At 36.9% G+C, this 26,800-nt stretch overlaps 1 protein-coding gene across 1 annotated transcript in view; it reads right to left on the reverse strand.

Moving 5' to 3' along the window:
- Positions 1-1,647: 1,647 nt before the first annotated feature.
- The window catches only part of hibadha (3-hydroxyisobutyrate dehydrogenase a), a 33,913-nt gene continuing 8,760 nt past the window's right edge, over positions 1,648-26,800 (reverse strand). Inside the window, exons 5-8 of the mRNA XM_039678913.2 lie at positions 14,168-14,301; positions 9,787-9,863; positions 3,925-4,081; positions 1,648-2,605 (exon numbers count right to left, since the gene is read on the reverse strand). Coding sequence (XP_039534847.1) covers positions 2,447-2,605; positions 3,925-4,081; positions 9,787-9,863; positions 14,168-14,301 — 527 coding nt within the window. The 3' untranslated portion in view covers positions 1,648-2,446. The remainder of the gene's footprint in view (positions 2,606-3,924; positions 4,082-9,786; positions 9,864-14,167; positions 14,302-26,800) is intronic.

Genomic DNA, 26,800 nt, shown 5'->3' on the forward strand with positions numbered 1-26,800 from the left:
GGAAGTAGCTAGGTAACGCTGCTATCTTTGCCTTTACGTCGAATTCATTGATGGTGGCGGACTTTTGCGCAGCGTATGATGTTCACGGATGAAATCTAAACTAGGAAGAATGTTTTTTTTTTTTTTAAAAATGTCTTTCTGGAATCAATGATAAATACATGTCTGACCGTTGGAACAAACCAAAAAAAACAAGAAAAATCGCATTCATGATGATTTATGGTGATTTTATTACCGTTACACCTGTGTCTACTACATTGACGCTGATGCATTAAAGTGGAGGGGCTCCCCTGTTTCAAGATGGCGGCTCTATTGACGCATTCGTTCCAATGAACTGCCGTAGCCAAGGTGAGGTCTAGTGTATATGTCTATGATGAATATAAAGTATGTTTGATGCTATAGACTACATAAATCTGGCTATATGAGACTTAGTTTACAGCCCCTCAACAACATGGCCTAGATGTTTACACATTATTGATAAGTTAAAAAAGGTGTGGACTATGAATTTTGTGATCTATAATTAGATGCAAACCAGAGGTTTATTGCTCCTAATTCAACTCAATTAATAGTAATAAAAATTAAAATAAATCAATACATATTATTTTTAAAACATTCAGTAAAACATCACTATTCACTAAAACTCAGCATTTAGCAAAGCTATAATGTCTGCATTTCAGTTTAAAACGTGCTTATCCAGCTACAGTCTTTAAGCTCCCAGTTAACAACCGGCAGTCTCAGTTAAACAATTAGTGCACTTATAGTGTGTAGGACTGTCTGAGACTACAGCCACATAACTACACATCACGAGCATTGGTCATAAAATTAAGTCCTACAATTAAAAGTTGAGGATAAGAGCGGTTTTAACGACCTCTGGACTAGTTCAGACTGGGCTGGCCTGTCTGAGGCTGTCTACAGACACAAACAGCACTGCCGAAATAATAAAAACACATGAACGAAAGACCAAAAACACTATTAAAGAGCCCACGGGTGATGCCTTGTTTTGTTGGCTTTCTGATTGTGATGATGGAAATAAGGGAATCATTTGTGGAGCATGAGTGCATGCGAGCGCGTGGAAAGAACAATGGAAAAGCCGCAGACGTCGGAGGACCAGCACCAGGACAGGAAGTCAGAGGGCGGTGAATGGGACTAATTCATTTGTACTGTTACTTCAACCTCACTTCTCCTTTTGTAAACATTACAAGCAATAAACGGTGATCATTTTTACATGTACACCTGTAAATCTTTGATTTTCTCGTTATAGCTAACTTATGCTAACATCTAAACCTGAAAGTGATGTCAAGTCCCTTGTCCTTACCTTACTGATACACACCGGCCCTTTAGTTAAACAGACATCAAACACAAACGCAGACTTGTTAAACACTCATATATAGGCGAAAGTTATAAATAGCAATATATCAGCGAGACAGCATAAAGGTCATGTTTAAAATACTCTCAGATTAAACTGCAGGGACAACTATATAAAAAAGCCATTTTTAGGCTGATTTCATCGAAAACCAACACATAAACACCGCAGTGGTATCAAAACTTTTTTCTTTTCGTTTGACCATCCCGACCAGCCTAACACAGTCACATTTGTGCAACCAACAGTGTGAGTTTGGGGTGTGAATCTTTGTCTCAAAGAGATGACAGTTTTTAACGTAATTAACTTCTTTATTGAGGAGAAAATAGGAACAAGAACATTTTTTGTTTAGAGGACATGGGCGAGTGTATGTGCCTAGCACAGATGGCATCGGTCTCTTTGTAGTGAGAGTCTCAACAGGACCTCTATAAAGCAGGAGACAATTAAGACGGCTCATTCTCAATACAGCACCTTTACAAAAAGACTATACAAATGTACATACATGCCAGGGTGGCTTAAAGCCTTTTGTTCAGTGGAAAAGAAATGGAGAACGAGAGAAATCATGGTTGGAATCAGGCAAAAATGATATAGAGATGTGAACATAAACTATTCAATGTGTGCAAAATCCAGAAAAAAAGAGGGATCTACAAATTTTCTGTAACAGTTTTCACAGTTTAGATTCAGTTTAAGCAAAACTGGCATGAATGAGGTATGTCTTATGGATCCTTTTTAGCAGCGTCTGATCAGGACCTAAAATCAATTTTGGCTCAGAACTGGGTTGAAGTAAAATGAAACGAAAACGCATGATTGTCAACGATTGCACGTAAATGTGTGATGTAAGGAAGCTTAGGTATTTGAGTAACAGTTTGAACCGGTCATACAGAACTAGTTAAAAATGGTTCTGCAAAGATTTGAATGTTAACATCAGGCTACAACCTAACAGAGTTATCAGACTTAATTAGCTTCAACGTACAACATCCCTTTCAAAACAGACACACATGCATATCAAAGCTGAACCGGCTTATCATAATGTTTGTTTTAACACACACAGAGTCTGGGTCACATTCACTTGAACCGGATTACACAGACCTATTGCACCCCCTCCTCTCTTAAGAACTGGAAGACGGAGGAAAAGTCTTTGTTAGAGTAGCCACCAGCACACATGGCGCGGAAGATCTGGTGTGCCAAAGAACCGAGAGGAATGGGGGTCCGAATACTGGTCGCAGTGTTCTGAGCAAAACCAAGATCCTGAGAACACAACATTGTTATAGTCTTTAATATATAGAAATAAATTATATATATATAATATACTCACACACTAAAAATACACATACAGTACATATAGCCATTTATAATAAATGCTGACTAATAAAGAATGTCACTATAATTTATGTTTGACTTATACTTGTATTTGTCATTCAATTTTAACAATATTCAGAAAAACAAAGTATTTATTGTATAGTGAGGGGAAAATAAAATACATGTTTATGGTGTTATAATGTTTCATTTTATATTAAATGGTATTGTACGTTATTTCTGAATATACTTATCTGCGTTTTATTTTTGATTTTTTTTGCAACAATGCATTTTTTTTCTTTCCGGGAAATACAGTGTATAGGCTTGCTGCGATAGTCTGTGTTTCCGTTGTGTTACACAGTGTTCAGAAGCACACCGATTACATCACTCGCCAACCGTGGCAATTAAAAAACGTAAACACGTCTGCTCAATAGACCTATCAGTAAGCCCCTCCCCTCAAATGCAGATGAGCCAATGGCAGTTGAGTATCAGTTTTGCACGGGGACTGGAACTCGGACGTCTTTAGGTTTCAGCGCCATAGAGAAACATTGGAAGATCCAAAGCTCTCATTGGTTTGGTGGTTTTTATGCTACAAAAATGGTAAAACGATATGCCTGGGATATTTGTAACACTGAATGCAGATATCCTGATGGGCAATGGAATTTATTTTATTCCATTTCCTAAAACCAACCAAGACAGAGGAAAATGTCTGCTTTGGATTAAGCTGCGTATTAATCTAATGATGTGGGCGCATTAACCTGGTTCCCTAAGGATAAAACCCCAATCCCAATGAAGACGAAAACATTCATTTTCTGGTTGTTATACTCTCATTAAGTTACAATTAAACTTAGTGAGTCCATGCTAACGTGCAAACCTTAATAGCTAACTGTTCTCATGTCATGTACAGACTGATCAACAATTCAGTGCCTCTCCATATTAAACTGGTTAAATGTAATTAAATCTAATCTGACCCTGCGGTATATATATATGAACAGTGTTGTTCATGGATGTTGTCTCCTGCGATCGTGACAACCGTGATCTCTTGCTTCCAAACTAATCTAGTTACACACCATATGTATTTTAAAATCTTTTATATGGCATATTTAAGTCCTACTTAAATGCAACAATGTAAGACAGTAAGCAACTGCTTGTTTGTCCAAGTTAGCAACAGTAACTAAGGGGGGGCGGGGCTTACCGATAGGTCAAATCACACACATATATATATATATATGTTTAAAAGAAAGAACAACAAAAAAAAAGCCTTCACTTACTTTAGCCATTAACAATGTGCCAAAGCCTCCCTGGTAGTTGTTTGCGGACGGCACCCCTTCCATTACACCTGGAACGGGGTTATACGTGTCGCTGGACCAACATCGCCCTGAGCTCATGTTCAGAATCTTCGCCAGCAGCTTCGGATCCAAACCCAGTCTGATCGAAAAAGAAACAGAGAAAAAGGTCAAAGGACAGAGGTCAGACAGACTACTGACCTTTAGGCTCAGGACTAGATCATCCCTAAGTGGAAAGTGGGCCTGGATAATACAGTATTGATATTTAACAGGAGCTGCAGTTCATCATTTTCCACTCTCTCGCTTGTTGTCCCCCACACAAATGCAGGGGTAATAAAACTCTGACACAAGCAGCTGTCTTATTAACTCACCCCCACCAATCTGTCCCCCTATAAGAGTAACCGTGGTGATTTCAGTCCTGCATTTAAAGTAGATCTGAGTGAAATGGCCCTTGCTGCTTTACAAATGATTGTGCACCTAAATAACATTGAATAATAAAGAAAGAAACTGACAGACAGCAAACACAACTATTTGTGACATTTCCTAAAGAAAATGGTTGCCATGATGATAAGTGTGTGGTTGCTAAGGCATTGTTAGGTGCTTGTTTACTGTCAAAAGCGTTCATCCTCATGTCTCTATGATGATATTACAAAAAAGTCATGAAGATTAAATAAAAATAAATGTGTGCCAAGTTCTTAGAAATATACTCTTTTGTCTTGATGTTGGTTTTTGATCTAATCACTCTAAACATATTGTTCAAGACATCAATTGAAAAACAATAGCATATTTACTTTACACTTTGAATATTATGAATATATTATGAAACACTTTTTTGAATATTTCATTTTTATACAAAATAAATCATAAATACACCCACACACACTCGGCTCACAGTTGCTCACGGCCCATGCGAATGCTCCACTCATTAACCACTCACCGGAAAAGCTAATTCCGTTCAAATAACGTGGCGACATGAAACTTCTATGTATTAGACTTGTTTCCGTTAGCAATAGCCCTTATGCGCTGTAACATGGTGTGTATAGCCGAGCTGGGCAATGCTGGTAAAATTACGCCACCCTCTCGTTTACTGATCCACTCTGTGCTATCTGCTCACATGCTCCGATAATAATAATGGCTTTGTAGGACTATACATTTTTTGGGATAATTGGTCATCTGTTAAATCTGATTCATAGAACCTAATAAAAATATATATATATTAATTTTTAATATGAAAATATTTTCTGCACAATTTTAGCGTGTTACTTTCAATAAATATGTTATTTTATTTACTGGATTGTATTTGAAATAAATCAGTATCATTAAAATGATTGAATTTCATTATTCTTTGTTAATATATAATTTCATTTCTCATTTCATTCTAATTTTAATACCATTATATTATAACCCTCCGCATTTAATATATGAAATCATTTTTAAAAAGTATTTTTGGTTTAGGTTTTTGGCCTATATTTATTTCGGCCCATAACTTTCATTTCTGTGCATCCCTAATACACACACACACACACACACACATATATACATACATATACATGTATGTGTGTGTATGTATTAGGGATGTTCACTGTTTGAATGTTCACTCAACATGAAATGAACTTGGATTGTGAGAAAGAGGTCGAATTATCTGATAACATAGATGATTTAATAGATTTTAAAGTATTGAAAATACTAAGAAATAATAAAATATTTAGACTTTGTCCCTATCATTATGATAGGGACAATGAAGATAGATTACGACAATTGACTTACTGTGGCATTTTCAACTTTATCCTAGAAATTAACTTTATGTGTTTTTGAATAAATGAAGAGTCAGAGAAAAAGAGCCCCTGTCCCTATCAGGATGATGAAGAGAAGAGGGATAAAAGAGGGAAATCTGCGTATGATGTGTAACTGGGCAAAGAGCTGCCGCCTCTTGCTTTAACAAGAACATAAATATGACCACATCAAGAGCATCTCGACACACACGCGTGTGCGTGCACACTCACGGCGGAGAGACAGTAAAGTGCGCTTTTTAGCTTTCTTATGTCTATTAAACTATGATGAGTGTTTAAGGGCAGTTATACAGTAACTCCACCTGTCTCTCATTCAGTGGGCCGCGCCTTCATATACACACACACACTCACATACACCAAGCCTTTTATAAGTCTATGCAATAATTAAGATACAAGGGCACACAGCTGTGCATAAAAAGTCTATTTCTTTCCCTTTTCTATTATTCCATCCATCCGTCTGTCTCACTCTGTCTGTTTTTACAGACTGTTTTGGGAAATGTAATCTCAATGTGTGTGTTTGTGAGCTATGTTGTCATTTGACAGTTGTTTTTGGGGGGTTTTAATGTCTGTAAACAGCCCACTGACTGACCTCGTATCAATCTCCTGTTCTCTCTCACTCTCCCTTTATGTCTGTGTCTCTCGGTCTCTTGGGGACAACCGGTGACATATGTTCAACATCGTCTCCCTCCTTCCCCCAGCTCACACTCATACACACACTCTCACACACATACACGCGTTCTGGGTCAGTGACTGAAAAGGTTACCGCCTCAACTGCAACCTGGCTTCTCTGCTAGAACACAAATCACTCTCTCTGCACGGGAAACGTGTGTGTGTGTGTGTGTGTGTGTGTGTGTGTGTGAAGAGGAAGCACCTTCACAGTTAAAATGTTTTGTATAGCACTCATCACTCTCTATAGCACTCATTCTTCATATATGGATATTATGCAAAGCATTTAAACATCAAATTTACATGAAAGAGTCACTTTCTAAAGACGCTTGGGCAGATTTGGAGTGTAAAGTGTTTGCAGGTTAATACCATGGCAGCGAGGGAAAGGAAAACAGATGTGAGAGTCTGGTTAAACAGGATGGGTAAATTACAGTTTAAGATTAAGGAAAGGAGGAAATAAACTAGAGGCGTTTGATGTTTGATCACTGCATTAGAAGGGGGCCCCATTTTGTTAAAGACTTATGTTTATACACTATGCCTCTTGTTCTCATTTCATCTTCATCAAACCCTGATGCTCTCAAGATTATAAACACAGTCTTATAAGCAAACACACAGAGGCCACAATTTTATTAATGTCTTTAAGAGGCAACAAACGAGTTTATTACCAAATGTCAATTATCTTTTTAAACATCTGTACACAGGCTGTGTGTTTGTGTAGTGGATGAACTTTCAAAGCCTCTCAATTTAGTGTGTATGTGGCATCATTAAAAAATAGGGCTCATTCTCAGTTTTAGCTACTGTTTGTAAAGTGTAGACAGCAGCATATGCATGCATAAGTGAAGATAGATGGAGAAAGAGCGAGCCAGCAAGAGGGGAGATAACGGTCGTTTGGGGACACTTCTTTTCCAAACGAAACATCACGCATGACTAGACACTCAGCATTTGTTGGGGGGGGGGGGGGGGGGGAAATAAAATGACTTTCTACAAAGAGGGAACAGTGTCCCATTACTCTTTTAAAAGTGTTAGAGGCAAATCAAATGTTTTTTTTTTTTAGGGGGTGGGAGGTTTGATTAAAATCATATAGGCCAAAATGTTGACACAATATGAATTCAATGTTGAATGAAGCACAGCAAACACTTTTCAATTATTGACCCAATTGGGTAACACTTTACAATAGCGTCCATGAGTTAACATTAACTAGTTGTTAACCAAGTTAACATAAACTAACAACGAAACATGCTTCTAAAGCATTAATCTTAGTAAAATTAATTTAAACTAGGGCTGTCAAATGATTAATTGCATGCAAAATAAAAGTTTTTGTTTACATAATATATGTGGGTGCACTGTGTATAATTGTTTTATTTATATATATATATATATATATATATATATGAAGAGTTCAGATGCAAAAGCCTCTAAATGCCATTTGAAATTTTCTTCTTTAATGATGATTTTTGTCAAACTTGCATATTTAAGTTCAGTAATTTCACTTAAATAACAATTAATAGGTAATTATCATTGCCATTTAAGTGAAATTACTAAACTTAAATATACAAGTTTGATAAAAATCATCATTAAAGAAGAAAATTTCAAATGGCATTTAGAGGCTTTTGCATCTGAACTCTTCATATACTGTATATATGCTTGTATATATTTAAGAAATATTTTCATTGTATTATATATAAATAAAAATATTTTATATATAAATAATATTTTTTTTTTCTTAAATATACATGCATGTTTGTGTATTTATATATACAAAATAATTATACACAGTGCATCCACATATATTATGTAAACACAAACCTTTATTTTGGATGTGATTAATCGTGATTAATCATTTGAAAGCCCTAATTTAAGCATTTACTAATGCATTATTAAAATCAAATTTCGTATCTGTAAATGTTATTTATCGGACCTGAGCTAACTTGAACTAACAATGAACAGTTGTATTTTTATTAACTAATGTTGACAAAGATTAATAAATACGTTAACAAATGTATTGATTATTTAATGTTAACTAATGGAACTTTATTGTAAAGTGTAACCACTTACTGTATTGACAAATAAACCATCGGATTATTATTTTTACACAAATTTCAGTGTTGACTGCATTCAACCTTGTAACCAAAGTTATTGTAAAATAAATATTTACAACAATTTTTCTCGAATTTTTGAGGAAGTTTGCAATCATGTTACATTGCATTTCTATTTAATGTATTACTTTAATGTATGTATTTAAATTGTATTACTTTAATTTTATACAAAATGAATACTTAATTTAGACGTCCTCCATTTTGGCAACAGGGAATCAAAACTGAAAACAAAAAACAATGCAGGATAAAACCAGAAAGAACAAAAGAAACTACATGAAAGGTGGACATATTTTTTAATATAATTGTCCCTAGTGAGAGATTAATTATTCATCCCTTGCAGCCCTTTGCTTTCCGGGGGAAAAAGAAAAAAATAAATAAAAATCATAATATCTTAGTCGAACATGAATCCTCTTTACATTCTCTATGTGCAGTTTGCTGCATGAGAAGACAGGCTGCAGTGCAGCATGGGAGATTTATGACAGTCAGGAACCCAAGGCATCTAAATGAGTCTGCATAAGTGTATATGAGTGTGCAGATGCCTACACCCCTCCTGATATCCCTGAAAAGAGGGATAACATCACTTGGTGTGTGCTAGATTTTAAGATTGCACTCAAGTGAATATGAAAACATATCTCATATACAAGTAAATCTGTTGAATCTAACCTGTATATGCTAGCAAAACTGCCTACCAATATCTTCTGTTATCATTTTACCCTCTTCTCACTTTAAAAATATATATTTTTAAAAATCATGTTCTGCATTCTTCAGTACTAATAAGAAAAGATAGTGCCTACACATTGCCACAGGATGTCTTTTAAATGGAACAAACTAAGAACAAACTCTTTTAAGCTTAAAAACAATAGGCACATGGCGATCTGATATAACAAACAATGGTGTCTGTCATCCCTGTTGTCAAACGTGGCGAACCGAATTTAAATGAACGAAAAAGAGATTTGAGAGCGGATGGCAAGATTTTCAGTGAAAGCCTCAAAGGAGCCACAGCACTAAAATGGAGCGATGCAGAGAAAGGGTCATTATTATTATTATTTTTTTAACATTTTTTTATTAACATTTTTTTTGTGCAAAATCACCGTAAAAAGACCCCTTAAATTTCAGTCTGTTTCTTACACAAAGTTATCATGTGGAAGTTTAAAGCAGCTTGAATCTAGAGCAGAGAACATTTGATCTACTTTTAAAACTTTTTTTTTTTCATTTTAGACAGCACCCTCATTCTCATTCTCTCTCTCTCTCTCTCTCTTTCTCACACACAAACACACACGCACACACATCTTCACCTAATTCCGAGGTTCATGGTCTCCGCTGTACCAATCATGCCAATTGCTAACAGCATGTTGTTGCAGATTTTTGCTGCCTGAAAGAGAAAATAGCAAAACATCAGTTTAGCCATAGAAGTAATTTACTTTAAAGGATTTGTAGTAACCTTTGGTCTTTTTTGTCATTACGTTAGAAATGTGTTATGTATAAATTAACACGAGGAGTCTAATGCCATCTAATAATATGCCACTAAAAAATGCCACATCTCCACCACAAAGTTGTTTTTTAGTATTAAATGAGTATATATATCTCATATCACATATATAATATAATATTATATCAAGCTACTATGAATACATACTGTAACTTTCAGAACTTAAAAGAAAAGAAGCTGCAAAAACTTTGACATAAAAAAGATCAACAAAACATTCCTAATGGTCAGTGTTGGGCAAAGTTACTTTTAAAATGAATGCATTACAATATTGCATTACTCCCTAAAATTTTTCATTAATTGCATTTCTTAGTAACTTATAATGAAAAGTAATGTATTATGTTACTTTTGAGTTACTTTTCTCACCTGGGCTGGGCTTGCTCGTTTGCTTTTTAATAACAAAAAAAAAAACGAAACAAAAAATTCTATTTTTGGCTATTTTTGGCCTCAGGCTGAATGAAATGGACATTATGGTTGTACAGTAGAGGCCGCAGCTCAAACAAACCTTTCTAGATTGCAGAACAATATGACGCAGGCGAAGAAAGCTCAATACTCTTCAGCAATAAAAATTGATATGTGATGTGTATCTAAAATAATTTCTGCTTATTAATATGGTTGAACTGGATCATCGAAAGTTCACAAATGCTTTGCTGCATACCTCGGTTGTAACGAGTGGTTATTTCAGTCAAAGTTGCTCTTCTATCAGTTTGAATCAGTCGGCCCATTCTCCTCTGACCTCTAGCATCAACAAGGCAGGACTGCTGCATACTGGATGTTTTTCCGGTAACACTTTATAATACTGTATCTTACTTACTGCAGAATTAATAAGGAATTATTGACGAACTAATAGGTAATTCTTCATTAACTACTTCTTCACTACTGTTAACTACTAAGGAAGATGAGTTAACTAATAAGTATGTAATATCATTTTATGATTGTGTTAAGTATCAGTTAGTTAATCAATAACTAATGAATTCTGTCATACCTCCTGAAGAACTACTACTAATTATCTACTAATTAAGGTTCAAGAAAAATAACTAAGAAGTAACTACTGAACAGTCATGCAAAACTAACCTCAGATTATTTGTATATTTTATATACAGTACTGTGTGTGTGTCTGTTTTCCTCAGCATAGAATGCCGTAAGTAAATTCATGTATTTGAGGCAACGACTGAGGGAAACTGAAAGTATTGGGAACTTTTTGAAAGTATTGGGAAGTAATTAATAAATAAGTATCAAATAATTCTGCAGGAATTACTTAGAAGCTGGAACAGTATTCTAAAGTGAAAATATAGGGAACCCATTAGTAATTAATAAAGAATTATCAAATAATTATCCAGGAATTAGGCTACTTATAACCTGAAACAGTCTTCTAAAGTGAAAATATAAGGAACTTATTAGTAATTAATAAATAATTATTAGATAGTCCTTCAAGAATTACTTAGAACCTGAAACAGTATTCTAAAGTGACAATATAGGGAACCCATTAGTAATTAATAAAGAATTACCACATACTTCTGACTCAAATCAAACTTACTGTAAAATTTTTTATTTCGTTTTAACATGTATAATACTGTTTACATTTAAACTCATTTAACAAACATTTTAGAATAAAAAAAAAATACTTGACTCCATAACCTGCCCATAACAGTGCACAGCTCTGAGAACAGATTTCAACATCTGATGTAAATAGATTTAGCTAGCTATAGGGTAACTGACATCGTGTCCTTGTATGTTGCTAAAATGACTTACAGCACAGTAACAGCACATAAAACAAAATGATTTACAGCACAGTAATGATTTTATGGATTAAATAAAACGTACACAAATCTGTATTTCGCTAAAGAAATGCACCAAATCGGCGGTGCTGAGAACTCTCCAGAGGAGGATGCAAATGCCCGCGCTCTTGTGTCACCAAATCACTGTCAAGTCAAGTCACCTTTATTTATATAGCGCTTTTTACAATACAAATTGTTTCAAAGCAGCTTCACATAGATAACAGGAAAACAATGTTATAATAGTATTGTTAAATTAAATGTTAAATGTCCCCAACTAAGCAAGCCAAAAGCCAATAGCGACAAAGGCGAAGAGAGGTGAAAAAGGCAACAGTGGCAAGGAACCAAAACTCCATCAGGTGACAGAATGGAGAAAAAAACCTTGGGAGAACCCAGGCTCAGTGTATGTGGCTACGGCGATATTGCCAAAACTTGAATGGTGCAAAAGAATTTTAAAATGTATAAGAACTAAGTATAATAATAAGGTGTAATATACATGATATGTTTTTGCTTATTTGCAGATTATAGCCTATAGGTAAATGTCTGCACTTATCTTTCTTATTAGTGCTGAAGAATGACAAACCGACTACAGTGTATGACTGTTAATTAGTTACTTCATAGTTATTTTTCTTGAACCTTAATTAATAGATAATTAATAGTAGTTCTTCAGGATGTATGACAGAATTCATTAGCTATTGATTAACTAATTGATACTTAACAAAATCATAAAATTATATTACATACTGATTAGTTAACACATCTTCCTTAGTAGTTAACAGTAGTGAAGAAGTAGTGAATGAAGAATTACCTATTAGTTCTTCATTAATTCCTTATTAGTTATGCAGTAAGTAAGATACAGTATTCTAAAGTGTTACAGTTTTTCCTTTTTCACACCATTCTTTGTAAACCCTAGAAATGGTTGTGCGTGAAAATCCCAGTAACTGAGGAGATTGTGAAATATCCCGACCAGCCCGTGTGGCACCAACAACCATGCCATGCTCAAAATTGCTTAAATCACTGTTCTTTCCCATTCTGACATTCAGTTTGGAGTTCAGGAGATTGTCTTGACCAGGACCACACCGCTAAATGCATTGAAGCAACAGCCATGTGACTGGTTGATTAGATAATCGCATTAATGAGAAATTTATCAGGTGTTCCTAATAATCCTTTAGGTGAGTGCAGTGTATATCTTCAGTGGAATTCTCAGGACCAAAAAATGTCCAATTGTGGCAGCCTTTTCGGTTCGACACCATTAACGGCTAAATTAATCTGCAGTCAGAGTTGTTTATGTTCATTATTATTGTAATGTTATGTGCAGTGGTGGAATGTAACGAAGTACAAATACTTTGTTACTTTACTTAAGTAAATTTTTCACGTATCTTTACTTTACTTAAGTAGAATAAATAGTGCATACTTTTTACTTTTACTTCGTTACACTTTGCAGCAATTATTATACTTTCTACTCCACTACATTTCTACAACTTCTGTTACTTTTTCATTACATTTTCTGATCAGTTTTTCCCCGGCCAAATCGTCCGTTCGTTGCAAGTTTGTCTCACCAGTGACGTTTGGTTGCCATAGCTACATCAACCCGGTCACACTAAATGCATCTCGCACGCATCGTGCAATTTATACGCGAAAATTAGTTTTTACGTGCATAGGAAACGCACCATGTGTTAGGATTATGGCAAGCAAAGAGGTTCAGAATTACACCATAAATTAATCGCGTTTACTGCCAAACATAGTTATTAACATATAGTAAGGATAAGCATGTGATGTGCATATTGCCTTGCAAGCTTGTCTCAGAAATGGTGACATTTTTTTCCACCACTATTGAACATCATTATACGAGTATTAGGTTGAATCAGTTAGAATTAAATGTTTTATTAATCATTAGAAAATAGACATTAAGAGAATAAATTGTTATGCAAGTACTTTTACTTTTAATACTTAAAGTACATTTAAAATCAGGTACTTTTTACTTTTTACTTAAGTATGGTTGTCATTGTGTTACTTCTACTTTTACTAAAGTAAATATTTATCTGGTTATTTGTACTTTTACTTAAGTACTGAAATTCAGTACTTCCTCCACCACTGGTTATGTGCTTTGAGACATAATTTAACACAGTCTCTCGTAACGCTGTGAATACTCTGCTCTGGCAATGAACGTTCATTGTGTTTTGGTGGAGGCATGGCTTTGGAGACTTTGACTGTCATGCTTTCACAGCTAACTTGCTTTTTCTAGCCTCTCCGAAGTTGCCAACCTTACCTTTAATGTCTTTAAGTAGAAAGTATACTGTCTTTGGCATTGCAGAAGATAGATCACGGTATTCTTTAAAGTAATGTTGATGTCACCATAACGTTACTACATTATAAATTACAGTCTAAAGGACATTAATGTTTGCGTATATTTACCTGTCCACTTCCCACTTGGCCACAGTATACTACTTCTGCTCCCATACAGGTGAGCAGCTCCTGTGCAGCATTATATTCCTCCTCGACCCCGCCTACCATGAAGGTGAGTTTAGCCAGACTAGCTGCCCCAACACCTGGACAGAACACAGTCATCATTACAAAATTTGCTAAAAATCAATGATAGCCATTTAATTCAGTGCTGTGGTGGAATCATTATATCAAGACGGTTATGTCAAGATACTACATTAAAATAAAACAAAATAAATACAACAAAATAATTAACAAGAAATATTCAATATATTTATGCTATTTACATGGTACTCCAAAGTACTTCTAAGAAAAGCATGGTACAAAAAAAAAAAAAAAAAAAAAAAGACACTAGTACAGACATGTTACATTTTCAAAGATCCAAAGATTTTTTTAAGATGTAATCATCATTTAATTTGTACACTTATTATATAGATTAGACACTTAAAAAAAATCAAAATCAAATGGAACTTGCTAATTTAACTAAAGCAGAACAGGATTCATTCAACATTGAATGTGTGTGTGTGTTTTGGGGCAGAGGAGGGTATTAATAAGCTGTCTGGCACCAGCGGGACAACATTTGAGTGTTTGCCTTTAAAAGCCAATTGTCCAAATCATCCTTCACAACTCTCTAAGGACAAGGACCCATTGTCCTCCTCCCCACAAACACATACTCTTGCGTACGACAGCTGTGCCTAAAGCGACACTCCTCCCCCTAAGTGAACACGCCCCCTGGGGTATGAGTGACAGCTCTAAGGGGTAATTAACTTTACACTTTATCATGTTCAATTAAGCGCCACGCCTTAAGATGACCAAGTGTGGCCAATCACGTTAAAGCGTGCCATGTTCTACATGGGAGGGGTGCTTTTAATGCTGCTGACATAGATACGCGTGTCCAGGGATTTGCCCGATTAGAATGCAATTAAAGCAATAAAATTGGCCAATTTTTTTTTTTTTTTAACATTACAACCTCATCTGCTGCATTAAAACCCTAAATACCCACATAAACACACACACACACACACAACAATCCAATTCATCCTAATTTATATCAAACACTGGATACAATGTGATCTGGGAGAAAAAAAAAGCATACAGTGCTTTGAGATGAGTGGTCTGTTTGTGTGTCAACACTAATGAATAGGCTGTTTATACTGAGAAGCTAATAATGTTGAAGTTAATTATTAAAGACTAAGAGAAAAGAGCTGATGCAAGATAGATCGAGTAAACAGGGGATGAAGAAAGAATGAGAGAAAGGAAAAGAGAGTTTATGACTTCCCCTGTATTGATTTTGCCTTACTTATCAGCCATCAATAATTCTCTCATTAGCTCAGCGTGTCTGTCATTTCCCTTATCCCTTATTCCCTTATAGTAAATGTGTGCGTATTTGTGTTCTTTGTTTATCGATAAACAAACATTAATATGCAGTTTTATCTTTTTAAAAATGTGCACACTATTAAAAATAAACTGATTTATCACATTAGCATATTTACAAAGCTAATAATAATCCATGTAAAGTCAATGCAGGAACAAAATGCAAACACAGAGGAATACAAAAATACAAATATCACACCAAAGGAGTAAAGTATAGTAGTTTATTACGTGGCTCTTTGAAATACATTCTGCATTCTGCAGTCAATTATGTATAATGTCTTCTAAACTGTGTTATTGAAACTGCAAAATAAATATTTCAAATGGTAAAATGTGTTCAACTGACTGACCGAGCATCTCTTATTGATAGCTGAAAACATAATCCAGTCAGCCAAAGTACTCAAGTAGAAAGTCAAATCGAAGTCTATAACAGCAAATACATAATGAAGAAACCCACATGAATGGGAACGCTGACAGAGAGACGTACACAGTTGTTTGTGGTGTTAGTTACCCCAAACTCTTTCCAGCATCTTAACCATTCAAAAAAGCCACTTAAAGCTTTAAGTACTTTTTAAAACACCAAAAACATTTAATTAGTACCACAGTTACATTATTTGTGGATATGAGCCTCTTTTCCCAGGCAGTGCAAGACGTTGAACCACCTCAACGAGCGTGTAGATCTCTGATCTTTTATTGTGTGTGAATAAAACCCCAATGCAACCTCTTGTCATCTTTCAACAAACCTCTAGAACTGCGGAGAGTAATAAAGACTCTAAATTACTAAATCATTTCTTTTTCCAGCCCACCCCAACAGACGCATACACACACAAACACACTTGCGATCTATCAGCTAGCCTCCTGAGCTGATCAATAACTTTTTCTTTTTGACTGTAAAAAGACCAGCATTGATTGCAAACAGACAAAAGGGATTCGAAAGTGATTGTCTCTCTAAACGACTGCGCTGGCAGGGCATTAAAGAGATCTCGAGAGAACATTCTAGGAACTGTTCTTATTGTGTTTCCAATACGAGAAACACCGCTGTAAAAACATTAGGCAAACCTCAATAAAATAGACGCTATATCAGAGGATGTCAATGATTCATTCAGTTTTACAATCAAACCTATATTTGTCCACATTGGATAATCAGGCCTATAAAGGCATACAGTCCTCATGCCACTTAAACTCCTCAAAATGAGTTTTCAAAAGCCAGTTTAATTTTTCCTCATACTGCACTTTTTATGATTTTCTCTCCCTCATGTTCCAAAACATTTCTTTCCCTCGTGTTCCAACTATAAAAACTATTGTTTTTGCATATAATGAAGACCATTGGGGTCCAAAACAATACTGCATGAAGAAAAAGAAAAGAAAAAGAAACAAACATCAACACTGACACATGGGGCATCAGGCTCCACAAGGCTGCACAATTTCCCCCCAAATTTTGTGATTAAATATATAATTATTATAAATATAATATAAAATTAAAATACATATTTTAAAGATAAATATAATAATTATATTGAATACATCAATACAAGTATGAAATCATATTTTTTGTGATTTTTTTTGTAGACAACAGACTATTTATAAGTGCTTCTCGTTACAAGTTTGGGAAGATGGTTGGCACGTTGTAGTCTTAAATGCGTGTTATAAGTGACTTAAAGGGTAAGTTCAGAAGGCTGGCTCACTACACATTGGGACAGTGTTGAACAACATCGCTGTATTTAAGGACAACATCAGAGGTAATATCTTTCTGACATTACTTGTAATATTATTTGAACATTTTGTTTGTTACATATAAGTGCTCAATTAAGCACTGTAAACAATTTAAAAATGTTAGCTAGATTATGTTCATTACCTGTCATGTTTACGCTGAAATGTAATGACATAATTAAAAACATAAAAACATTCCTGCTTCAGAACTTCTGGTTAAAGTGCAATGTGTAATATTTCTGAAGATCTATTGACGGAAATGCAATATAAGATCCATAACTATATATTTAATGGTGTATAACGACCTTACTCAATGAAACGTTATGTTTTAATTAGCTTAGAATGAGACATTTACATCTACATAACCGCAGACACCCCCTTCTATGAAGGTTGACATATTGTGACGTCTTGTAGCCGACAGCGAACAAACAGCATTACAGAAACAGTGTTCACACCTTGAAAGAGAAGCCGCAGGAAGCTAGAAGCTAGCCATAGACACCGCGAGAAGTGACTTTTCCCTTGTCAGTGGTGTAAAATATGTAGTTGGATTGTTTCATGTAACTTAGTTCTTCTCCCTCACTTTGTAATGGCTTTGACAATCAGCTGATTAGTACTATTGACCGTAAAACAGTAACGTTACAGGAATCATCAACCCGTCGACTGCGGTCGACAAAAAGATCTTGGAAGCATTTTAAGTCGATCATGAAGAGTTTTCAGAACCAGAGAAAGAAAAAAAAAAACCAAGCTTTTTATTCATTATTATTTATTAATTTGTGTGTAGTAAATGGTGTCTAGGGGGTGCGCGCGCTGTTACAATCACATAATTTTTGCAGTGCGCACCTTTGCGCTCATGAAGACGTGTCAAGTACGTATGCTTTACACTTTAACCAGCTCAGCCACAGCCCTAAAGCATAACAGCTCATATTACCCAGCTAAACTTTTACTACTCTGTTAGAAAAAAAATATGTAGTTGGATAGTTTCATGTGGTTCTTCTCCCTTGCTGTATCATGGGTTTGCTATGCACTGTAAAAATGAATATGCTTTATCTAATCAATAAAAATGTGGCAACAGATTACAAGCAATATCATTTATTAAATTGAACAAATTAGAATTGAGTAATAGTTAATACAATTAACATTCTAATTAATTCTATTTTGTACAATTTAATTAATAATATTGCTTGTAATATGTTGCCACAATTTTATTGATTAGATAAAGCATATTTTTTTCAGTGTGTGGGGAGAAATGTGCTGGTTACGTTTGCGAGACAATCGGCTGATTACTATTACTATATTATACATTAAGACCCTTGATCCTTACTTGACTATGGCTTTGTAAACTTTATCCATGATGTGGTTTATAATGGACTGTGGTTCAGAAACAGTGACAATATAACACACTCGTGGCTTACTTTGGCTATTCTCTGCTGTCTCAGACGACAATATGTTTGTCCTGTTTGAGCAACCATAGCTTCTTCAAAAGGGAGGGGTGAGCAGTGGCCTGAGACATTAGTGAAACTCGCAACCGAACCACTAGATGTCGCTAAAATCTACACACTGCACCTTTTAAGGGAACATGCTCCCTGGTTTTCACAGTGAATCATGGGAGTTTTTAGGGAGAAAACATTTCACTGCCCTGAAAGGATTCTGCGATTGAGACCACTCTTAAAAGGGCCAACTCGCTGGTCAATGTGCAGACTACTAGAGAGCTGTTACTGTTAGGACAGTAACCTACTGTCTCCACCTGCCCATTGTTAAATTATTCGTTTAGACTTGTGTATATACCCCCCATTTTAGATCAGTCTGTTCTTCTTGATTCTTGTTGACTACCTGTGGTTTTCTGTTCTTCTGCATATTTGCAGACTGATCTCATGAAATAGCGTGTGTATGCCACGCCAATTCGTATTTCCATTTTTGGCGTGCTATCAAGACGCATAATCGCCTTTCAGCGTGTTTATGAACGCCGTTGACTTAACGTTATATAAATATATGACTTACCTCAACCCCGTCCCTAAACCTAACCATCACTGGGGTTAATGGCATTTATGACTGTTCCCTTACCATCCTAGGAAAGAAAAAGATATGACTTACCTCAACCCCATCCCTAAACTTAACCGTCACTGGGGTTAATGGCATTTATGACTAGAGATTTGACTGCGTGTACAGACACGCGGAATGACGCGGACGTTAATGGCGTAGACATATACGCATACACGCGGATAGCTCAAAATGCGTAGAGATAACACGCCACCTGGCGCGAAAGTGGCGTATATGTTTACGCAAAAGTCATGATGTCATGTTGATATTTGTATGATCTCTTGAATATTTTGGTTTATTATTAAAAGATGAATTCTCGGACTTTGAAATTCTCCTTCGTTTGATTGAACCACATCTTCACAGAAGAACCGACCTTCATTATGAGCTCAATGGATAATTCAGCCCGCTCCCCAGAGGGATTCTTACACACCATATCTGGATAACAATCTATTCCATCTGAGTCAACCACTACGTCAGACCAGGTGCGAAAGTCAGCACCCAAGACTGTCTGGGTAGAAATTTTAGAGGACTTAGTCTGCGTGGAGTTGGGTCCCACCCTTGCCCTCAACCCTGAGGTAAATTTGCTTTCTACGAGCTCAAGTAATATAATGGACTCCCTGGTTCCCTCCTATTCTCAAGTCCTTTACCATCTGCTGGTCCTGCCCAGCTCCAGGTCACCTCAGTCTCCAGTGGTCCAGCCAAGCTCCTGCTCCAGTGGCACCATACAATGGTCCACCTTGGGCCTCCCAGTCCCCAGTTCCACCTTGGTGTGAGAATCCCTCCATCTCTGGCCCCATGCCTCCAACCAACAGGCTCCACCTTGACTCCATGCTCCCTCGTCTCCATAGTAGATCGCCATGCCACTGGCTCCGCAAGGCTCCCTGGTACCTCTGGCACCACCTTGGTCTGAGGTCGCCCTAGCCTTTCCACAGGATTCCAGGCCTCTGGCTACACCTCAAACCATTCGGCTCCCCCGGGCTCCACCTTCCAACACCACCGTTGTCCTGTGTCACTCCAGCTTGAATGCGGCCTTCTGGGTCCCCACCTCCGCCTCAGTCCCACAAGCTGTCAGCTCTGCCTTGGCCTTCCAGACCAGCAGTGTAACCCGGATTTCCCAGTCACCCAGTTTTTTAGTGTTTGCGCCTATCTGTTACCATAGTAATCTATTGTGTCCACTTGCCCATTGTTAACTTACTCATTTAGTCCTGTGTCTATATATACCTTGTTTAGTTTAGCCACACCTTGTTTAGTACATTCTTGTTGACAATACCTGTGGAATTCTGTTCTTCTGCATATTTGAATGATCTCCTGTATTTTAGTTTATTATTAAAAGATGAATCCACTTCCATGCTTCACGGTTGGGATGATGTTCTTGGGGTTGTACTCATCTTCCTTCAAACATGGCGAGTGGACTTTAGACCAAAAAGCTCTATTTTTGTCTCATCAGACCACATGACCTTCTCCCATTCCTCCTCTAGATCATCCAGATGGCCATTGGCAAACTTCAGACAGGCCTGGACATGTGCTGGTTTGAACAGGGGGACCTTGCATGGGCTGCAGGATTTTAATCCTTGACGGCATAGTGTGTTACAAATGGTTTTCTTTGAGACTGTGTTCCCAGCTCTCTTCAGGTCATTGAACAGGCCCCGTCATGTAGTTCTGGATTGATCCCTCACCTTCCTCATGAACATTGATGCGCCACAGGGTGAGATCTTGCATAGAGCCCCAGACCAAGGGAGATTGACTGTCATCTTAAACTTCTTCCATTTTCTAGTGATTGCGCCAACTGTTGTTGCCTTCTCACCAAGCTGCTCGCCTATTGTCCTGTAGCCCATCCCAGCCTTATGCAGGTCTACAATTTTATCTGATGTCCTTACACAGCTCTCTGGTCTTGGCCTTTGCGGAGAGGTTGGAGTCTGTTGATCAAGTGTGTGGACAGCTGTCTTTAATACAAGTAAGAGGTTCAAACAGGTGCAGTTAATACAGGTAAATAAGTGGAGAACAGGAGGGCTTCTTAGGCCCAGTTTACACGAGAACGCTCGCGGGTGAAAACGTAAAAATATTTTATCAGACGTGCCTTTCGTTTACACGACAACAGCGTTTTTGAGGCTCAAAAATGCAAAAAAGTGAAACCACCCTCCAGAGTGGAAATCTTAAAAACGCTCCACCGCCGCGTTCCCGTGTAAACGGTAAAAACGCAAAAGTCTGCTTGACGGTGAAAGTTGTACGCAGGTGCGTGGACTTGGTGTTGTTGTAGTATGCACTTCTAGCCGCCTGAAGTGCATACTACATTGAATTTCACACACTTTTGCGTCTCCATTTGCACGCGGATTTCCCACACAAAACACTCGTCTAAGCGCTGAATAAAAAAAGATGACGTAACGCCACTTTTGCGTTTTCTCTTCAGAATCGTTTCCGTGTAAACATAGCCTTAAAGAGAAACTAACAGGTCTGAGAGAGCCGGAATTTACTGGTTGGTAGGTGATCAAATACTTGCGTCATGCAATAAAATGCAATCGAATTACTTAAATCGTACAATGTGGTTTTCTGGATTTTTGTTTTAGATTCTTATATATTGTTTTACATGCCTAAAAAGGCATGATTGTATGTCACAGAAGAAAGTAAGTCATACTCACTATGAGGGTGAGTAAATTATGGCATTAGATTGTTATTGGCAATAGTTTATGTGAATTATCCCTTTAAGAAACCGTTTTGTATTTTTTGGCTTTTGATGCAGTGGGAATGCTCTAACTTGCGTAACAGGAACAAACATATTTACTAGCTTCATGTGGCTAAACCTTATAATTACAACCAAGAGGAGATATTTTCTCAGACAAATTAAAACTCCAAGAAAACTTAATACACTTCATTTTGTATATAAAAACACAGACACATGAGAACTTCACATGGATTTATAGTTTCTATGCCAGCAGCTCTTGTGGCATACTGATAGAATCACAGAGGCAAAAAAGTTTACAAGCCACCACACAAAAATGTAAACCTTCTCATGGTCACAAGAGAGTCTTGCACATACAGAGGCAGCGATTGGATAATCGTCATCATTCAGATAAGCAGGACTTTAATCACCACCATCGTAACCCACATCCATTGCATGCGACCACACGGTCCCTTTGAGTGTGGACAACAAGTGAAGAATGATCTAGAATCAATGCTCTCCCATACCAGAAGCCATCAGTGTATCGGCTCCTGGATGCTGATTAGCGGCCCTTTACACATGCTCCCCTAATAGTACCATCATCAGCTTTTTAAAAATATCCATAATTGAGGACTTAAAAGCTGCTTAATAACACTCATCTTTTACACACACATCTTTGATCCACAGTGACGGTTTAAAGTGTGTGTTTGGGGGGGGGATTGAATGACAGTTCCTCGACAGGGGGCATTAAGTGCATACCAGATGACGCCAGAACATGATGGACAGCTTTAATTCCCTTCTTAGTGTCAGTCATGTACAGATAATGCATCAGACTATACAGACATTGAAAGAGTTAGGCTTAAAATTGCTTGAAATGGTAATATCCGATTACTCTTTCCTGCTCAATCAGACTCAACGATATAACACAAACACACACACACACACACACACACAGTGCTATAAAAGTCCGAGTTAGACAGCTGCTATGGGTCTGTTTCCATCTGGAGTTCAGGACAGACACAGACAACCCCCTTCACACACGTCTCCCAGTCCCTGGCCTTCCCAGCGAGGATCTTGTTATGCTAATTTCTCTGTCACTCACCTATCTATCAGCCAGCCTCTTCCTCCCCCACCTGCTCCGGCCGACAGAGGGCAGAGATATTAATGAGTGCACTCAAAGAGCCCAAAAACGGCACGGGGAAAGCTGATCTACATTAGGACGTATCTGGGGTCCCACCTCTCCATGAGTGATGTTTCTGGTCAATCTAAAAAACAGATTTTTTTATTGTGAAGGGGCATCTGCTGTCCCATCAGGATAGCGAAGATACCGTTATGAGTGAGTTATTAATACTATCAGCAAACAGCTTAACAGACCCCATTAATACTGAATACTAAGAAACATGAAAAATCTTGTTAGATTCACACATATTTGAAAACAGAAATAAAAAAAAGGAGATGTGATATGCAACATATGCTGGAGCACATGCATACATATAATATTGTATAAACAATTTAAATATATATAACAATTATCTATCAAAAAAGGCACTGAAAACTCTATTTTGGCAGATATTTAGGGGGTAGGGACTGCCAAAAAGGTATTTGTGTGAAAGAAGAAATATCATCATTAGTTTGTCTGATTAACATATTTAATATTACTTTTCATGTTTAGTTATTTTTTATTTGCTATGTGTGAAAATGAGAAAGTTTATGATGAAAAGTCCCCCACATTTAATAGTCAAAACTGGTCTGACTAAAGTACTGATTTAAAACAATTGTGTAAATATCTTCTTCATGTCTGTTTGGTCACATGAGGGACTTAGTTGACATATTAACACATAAACTTGTAATGCATTTTGAAAGGACCATCTGAAACCCTGAGACTGTTATTTTCTCCTTTATTAGTGCTGATCTACATATTGGCTTGATGGGTGAAGGCTGTTCCATTGAGACAGCTCATGCATGCAGGCTGTTAGATCAGTGATAATAAATGGGAGAGAAGAAAAGAAGACAATTTCACACTTTCAGTGAGGGCATACATTTGAGACAAGAAAAAAACAAAGGGTAGTTTAACTGTTAAAAGTGAATATGGCCCCGTTAGTGACCACGTCAGATAAATATACATTATGACTTGCGTATGTTAGTAAATACCACACTGACTTGAGGTTAAGCACAAACACTACCCTACAAAATGCTAAATAAACAGATTCAACCCAGTCCCACCACACACAAAACTGTCACACAAACGCTCTCTCGCACAGAGGGTCGAAGTTTTCCCACGTGAGCTTCAGGGTGAGAGTGAGCAACAGAGTGGCCGCAATCTCAGCAAAAACCGAGGAATGTGGGTAATTACTGTTAACTAGCCGAGCACTTGTTAGACGCGGCCATGGCCACACACCCCACGTTTCAGAGAGTGTGACGTTAGCCGGGGGTTTGTTGTGGGTCCAATTCTGCAACAGCAGACAGTGAGGTTTGTGCCTTTGAGTTTATTACAAATCTACGCAAAAGAGGACAAAGAGAGAGAAAAAGAAAGAGAGACAGAGTTCCTTCGTCATTTTACGAGTGTATTATTTGAGAAACATAGCCTGACGGGCCAAACCTTAGTGACGCACAGAGAGAGGAACACAAAACCAAGAGTATAAAATTATATCAAAAGAAAATCAGCTTTAAAAAAAATACAACATGCTTTCACACACACTTGAAAATTCTCCTTTCCACAACAGAGACCTGATGTGAGAAGACAGGCAATGGGAGATTGCTGTGAACCGGCACAATGGCGTCATGATGGCTGGAGTGCCACCTTCTGGGCACTCTGTTTAGAAGTGCAGCTGTGTTTTCTAATGCGGTCTGATAAATGTTCCCCGTAGACCTGATAAAAGTGTGGAGGCCATAAAAACTAAAAAAATTGTTGTCCCGCACTATTGACACCTATTCATTCTCTCAGGTCATAATCTGTTTATCTGTACTATGTTTGGATTAATTGAATGCTGATTGCTTCATGCAATTTGTAGTGTTGTATTTTTGATCTGATAGCACTTTTAATGTGATCTATAAAATGCATTTGACATGATATCGCTTTATTTTTTTTGGTCAAATGAATGGGCAAAAAAGGGAGAGTTCATTTGTTTGAATTTCTATGGAACAGAAAACTATATATATATTTTTTTTAATTATGCATCAACGCAATTATGCAATTGGGACTGATCCAAATGGGTTGCACTTTACTTTAAGGTCATGTAGTTACATAGTACTTACTCAAATAATTTAATATTAATAACATGTTACTTACTATAGAGTTATGGTTAAGGGTTAGTTACTTGTAATTATTCATAATATTTATTCTTAATATATTATGCATAAAGCTTTGGAAATTTGAAAATTTGGAATTATGATGCAGGAGTTGTACAGACTACTTTTATAACTCTTTTTGTCATCTTTGCATGATTGTCCTCATTCACTTTTTATAGTTATTGGACCTTTCTCACAACTTCCCTATTTGTGCCCGGAAATACACAATTGCCGTGGTAATCTTCTTCCGCTCCGGTCAGAACAAATAGCGCAAGCAAATAGAAAGAGTTTTTGCGTACCGGTCTTTTTTGTTATTCCCAAAAGCAGCCATATCTGTTGTTTTCATTCCTTCCCTCAGTTCCCTGTTGATGAAATTCGACAGAAATGGATTCAGGCTATCCGACGGGATGTTATTGATCCTGTGATCTTTTCTACTTCTCATGTCACAATTCACTAACCTGCCATTGTTTATGTTTATTATTTATGTATTATGCTTTGTGTATTATGAAGTAGTTCCCTCCCCTCCCTTTTTTGTATATTGATAACATTTGGATATGCACGTAGTCTATATTCTCTTTTCCCCCGAGAGTTTTGCATGTTGCTTTTTTTGTCCAAAAAATAAATTCACTAACATGCCAGTTCATGTTCCACTTTATAAAGATCCCGGGCAATTTGTATGCCGCGTAATAAACACATAAAAATATACACCACAATATAAATAAGAACACACAACAGTAGGCTACATATAAATTTAAAATATTAAAGGTATAGCGGAGGATCTTTCTGAATTTTAGAGAAGACCCGCCTTCTCCAATTTTTTAAAAATGCACATGCACTCCCGAGAGGGAACGCCTATTACGACTTACACAATTATGTTGCAAATTATAAACTAACTCAAAAACATCCATAAAAAAAGACAAAATGTCAAATGCCCTTCCGTGTTTTATTTACTTATTATACTGATCGATGTGACTCAAGTGACCGAGGACTCAAGACATGATATGCAATGGAGAAGTAGCTTGTATGGTTAACACATTGGAATTATCGGAAATGAACACACAAGGTTTAAGAATATTTCAGCGTGATACCATTTACCATTTGGTCAAAAGGCTACTTTAGACAAATTGAGATGTTTACCATGTCTACGCGGTGCATGACTTGTGCCAGGGCTAGCATCGCTAATCATAGCTTACATTGACTTTTACTAGCAGTGATTTTAAATGGATTTCTCCAAATAGCATGACAAACTTTACCTGTCTAGTAAAATCTTCACAACTGCGGCATCAGTGGTGAGCCCAACCTGTGCTTTTAGCGCACACCAGCATGTGTAATATTCACCCAAAATCACTCTGGTCTTGTTTCTATTTTCTATAGCCTTTCTCTTCTTATCATACACTTTGTATACATTTTTTCCTATTTCGACCCTCAGCCATTTTCAAAGCAATGGCTGAAACCGTAACTCATCACACATACCGGTAATACACCTGAAAGCGAAGCGAAGCATTTTTTTACGAGCAGTTCATTCATACCTATGCAAGATCGCT

This window comes from Pimephales promelas, chromosome 18 (genome assembly GCF_988280905.1).
Source record: "Pimephales promelas chromosome 18, fPimPro1.hap1.1, whole genome shotgun sequence".
Lineage (NCBI taxonomy): Eukaryota > Metazoa > Chordata > Actinopteri > Cypriniformes > Leuciscidae > Pimephales > Pimephales promelas.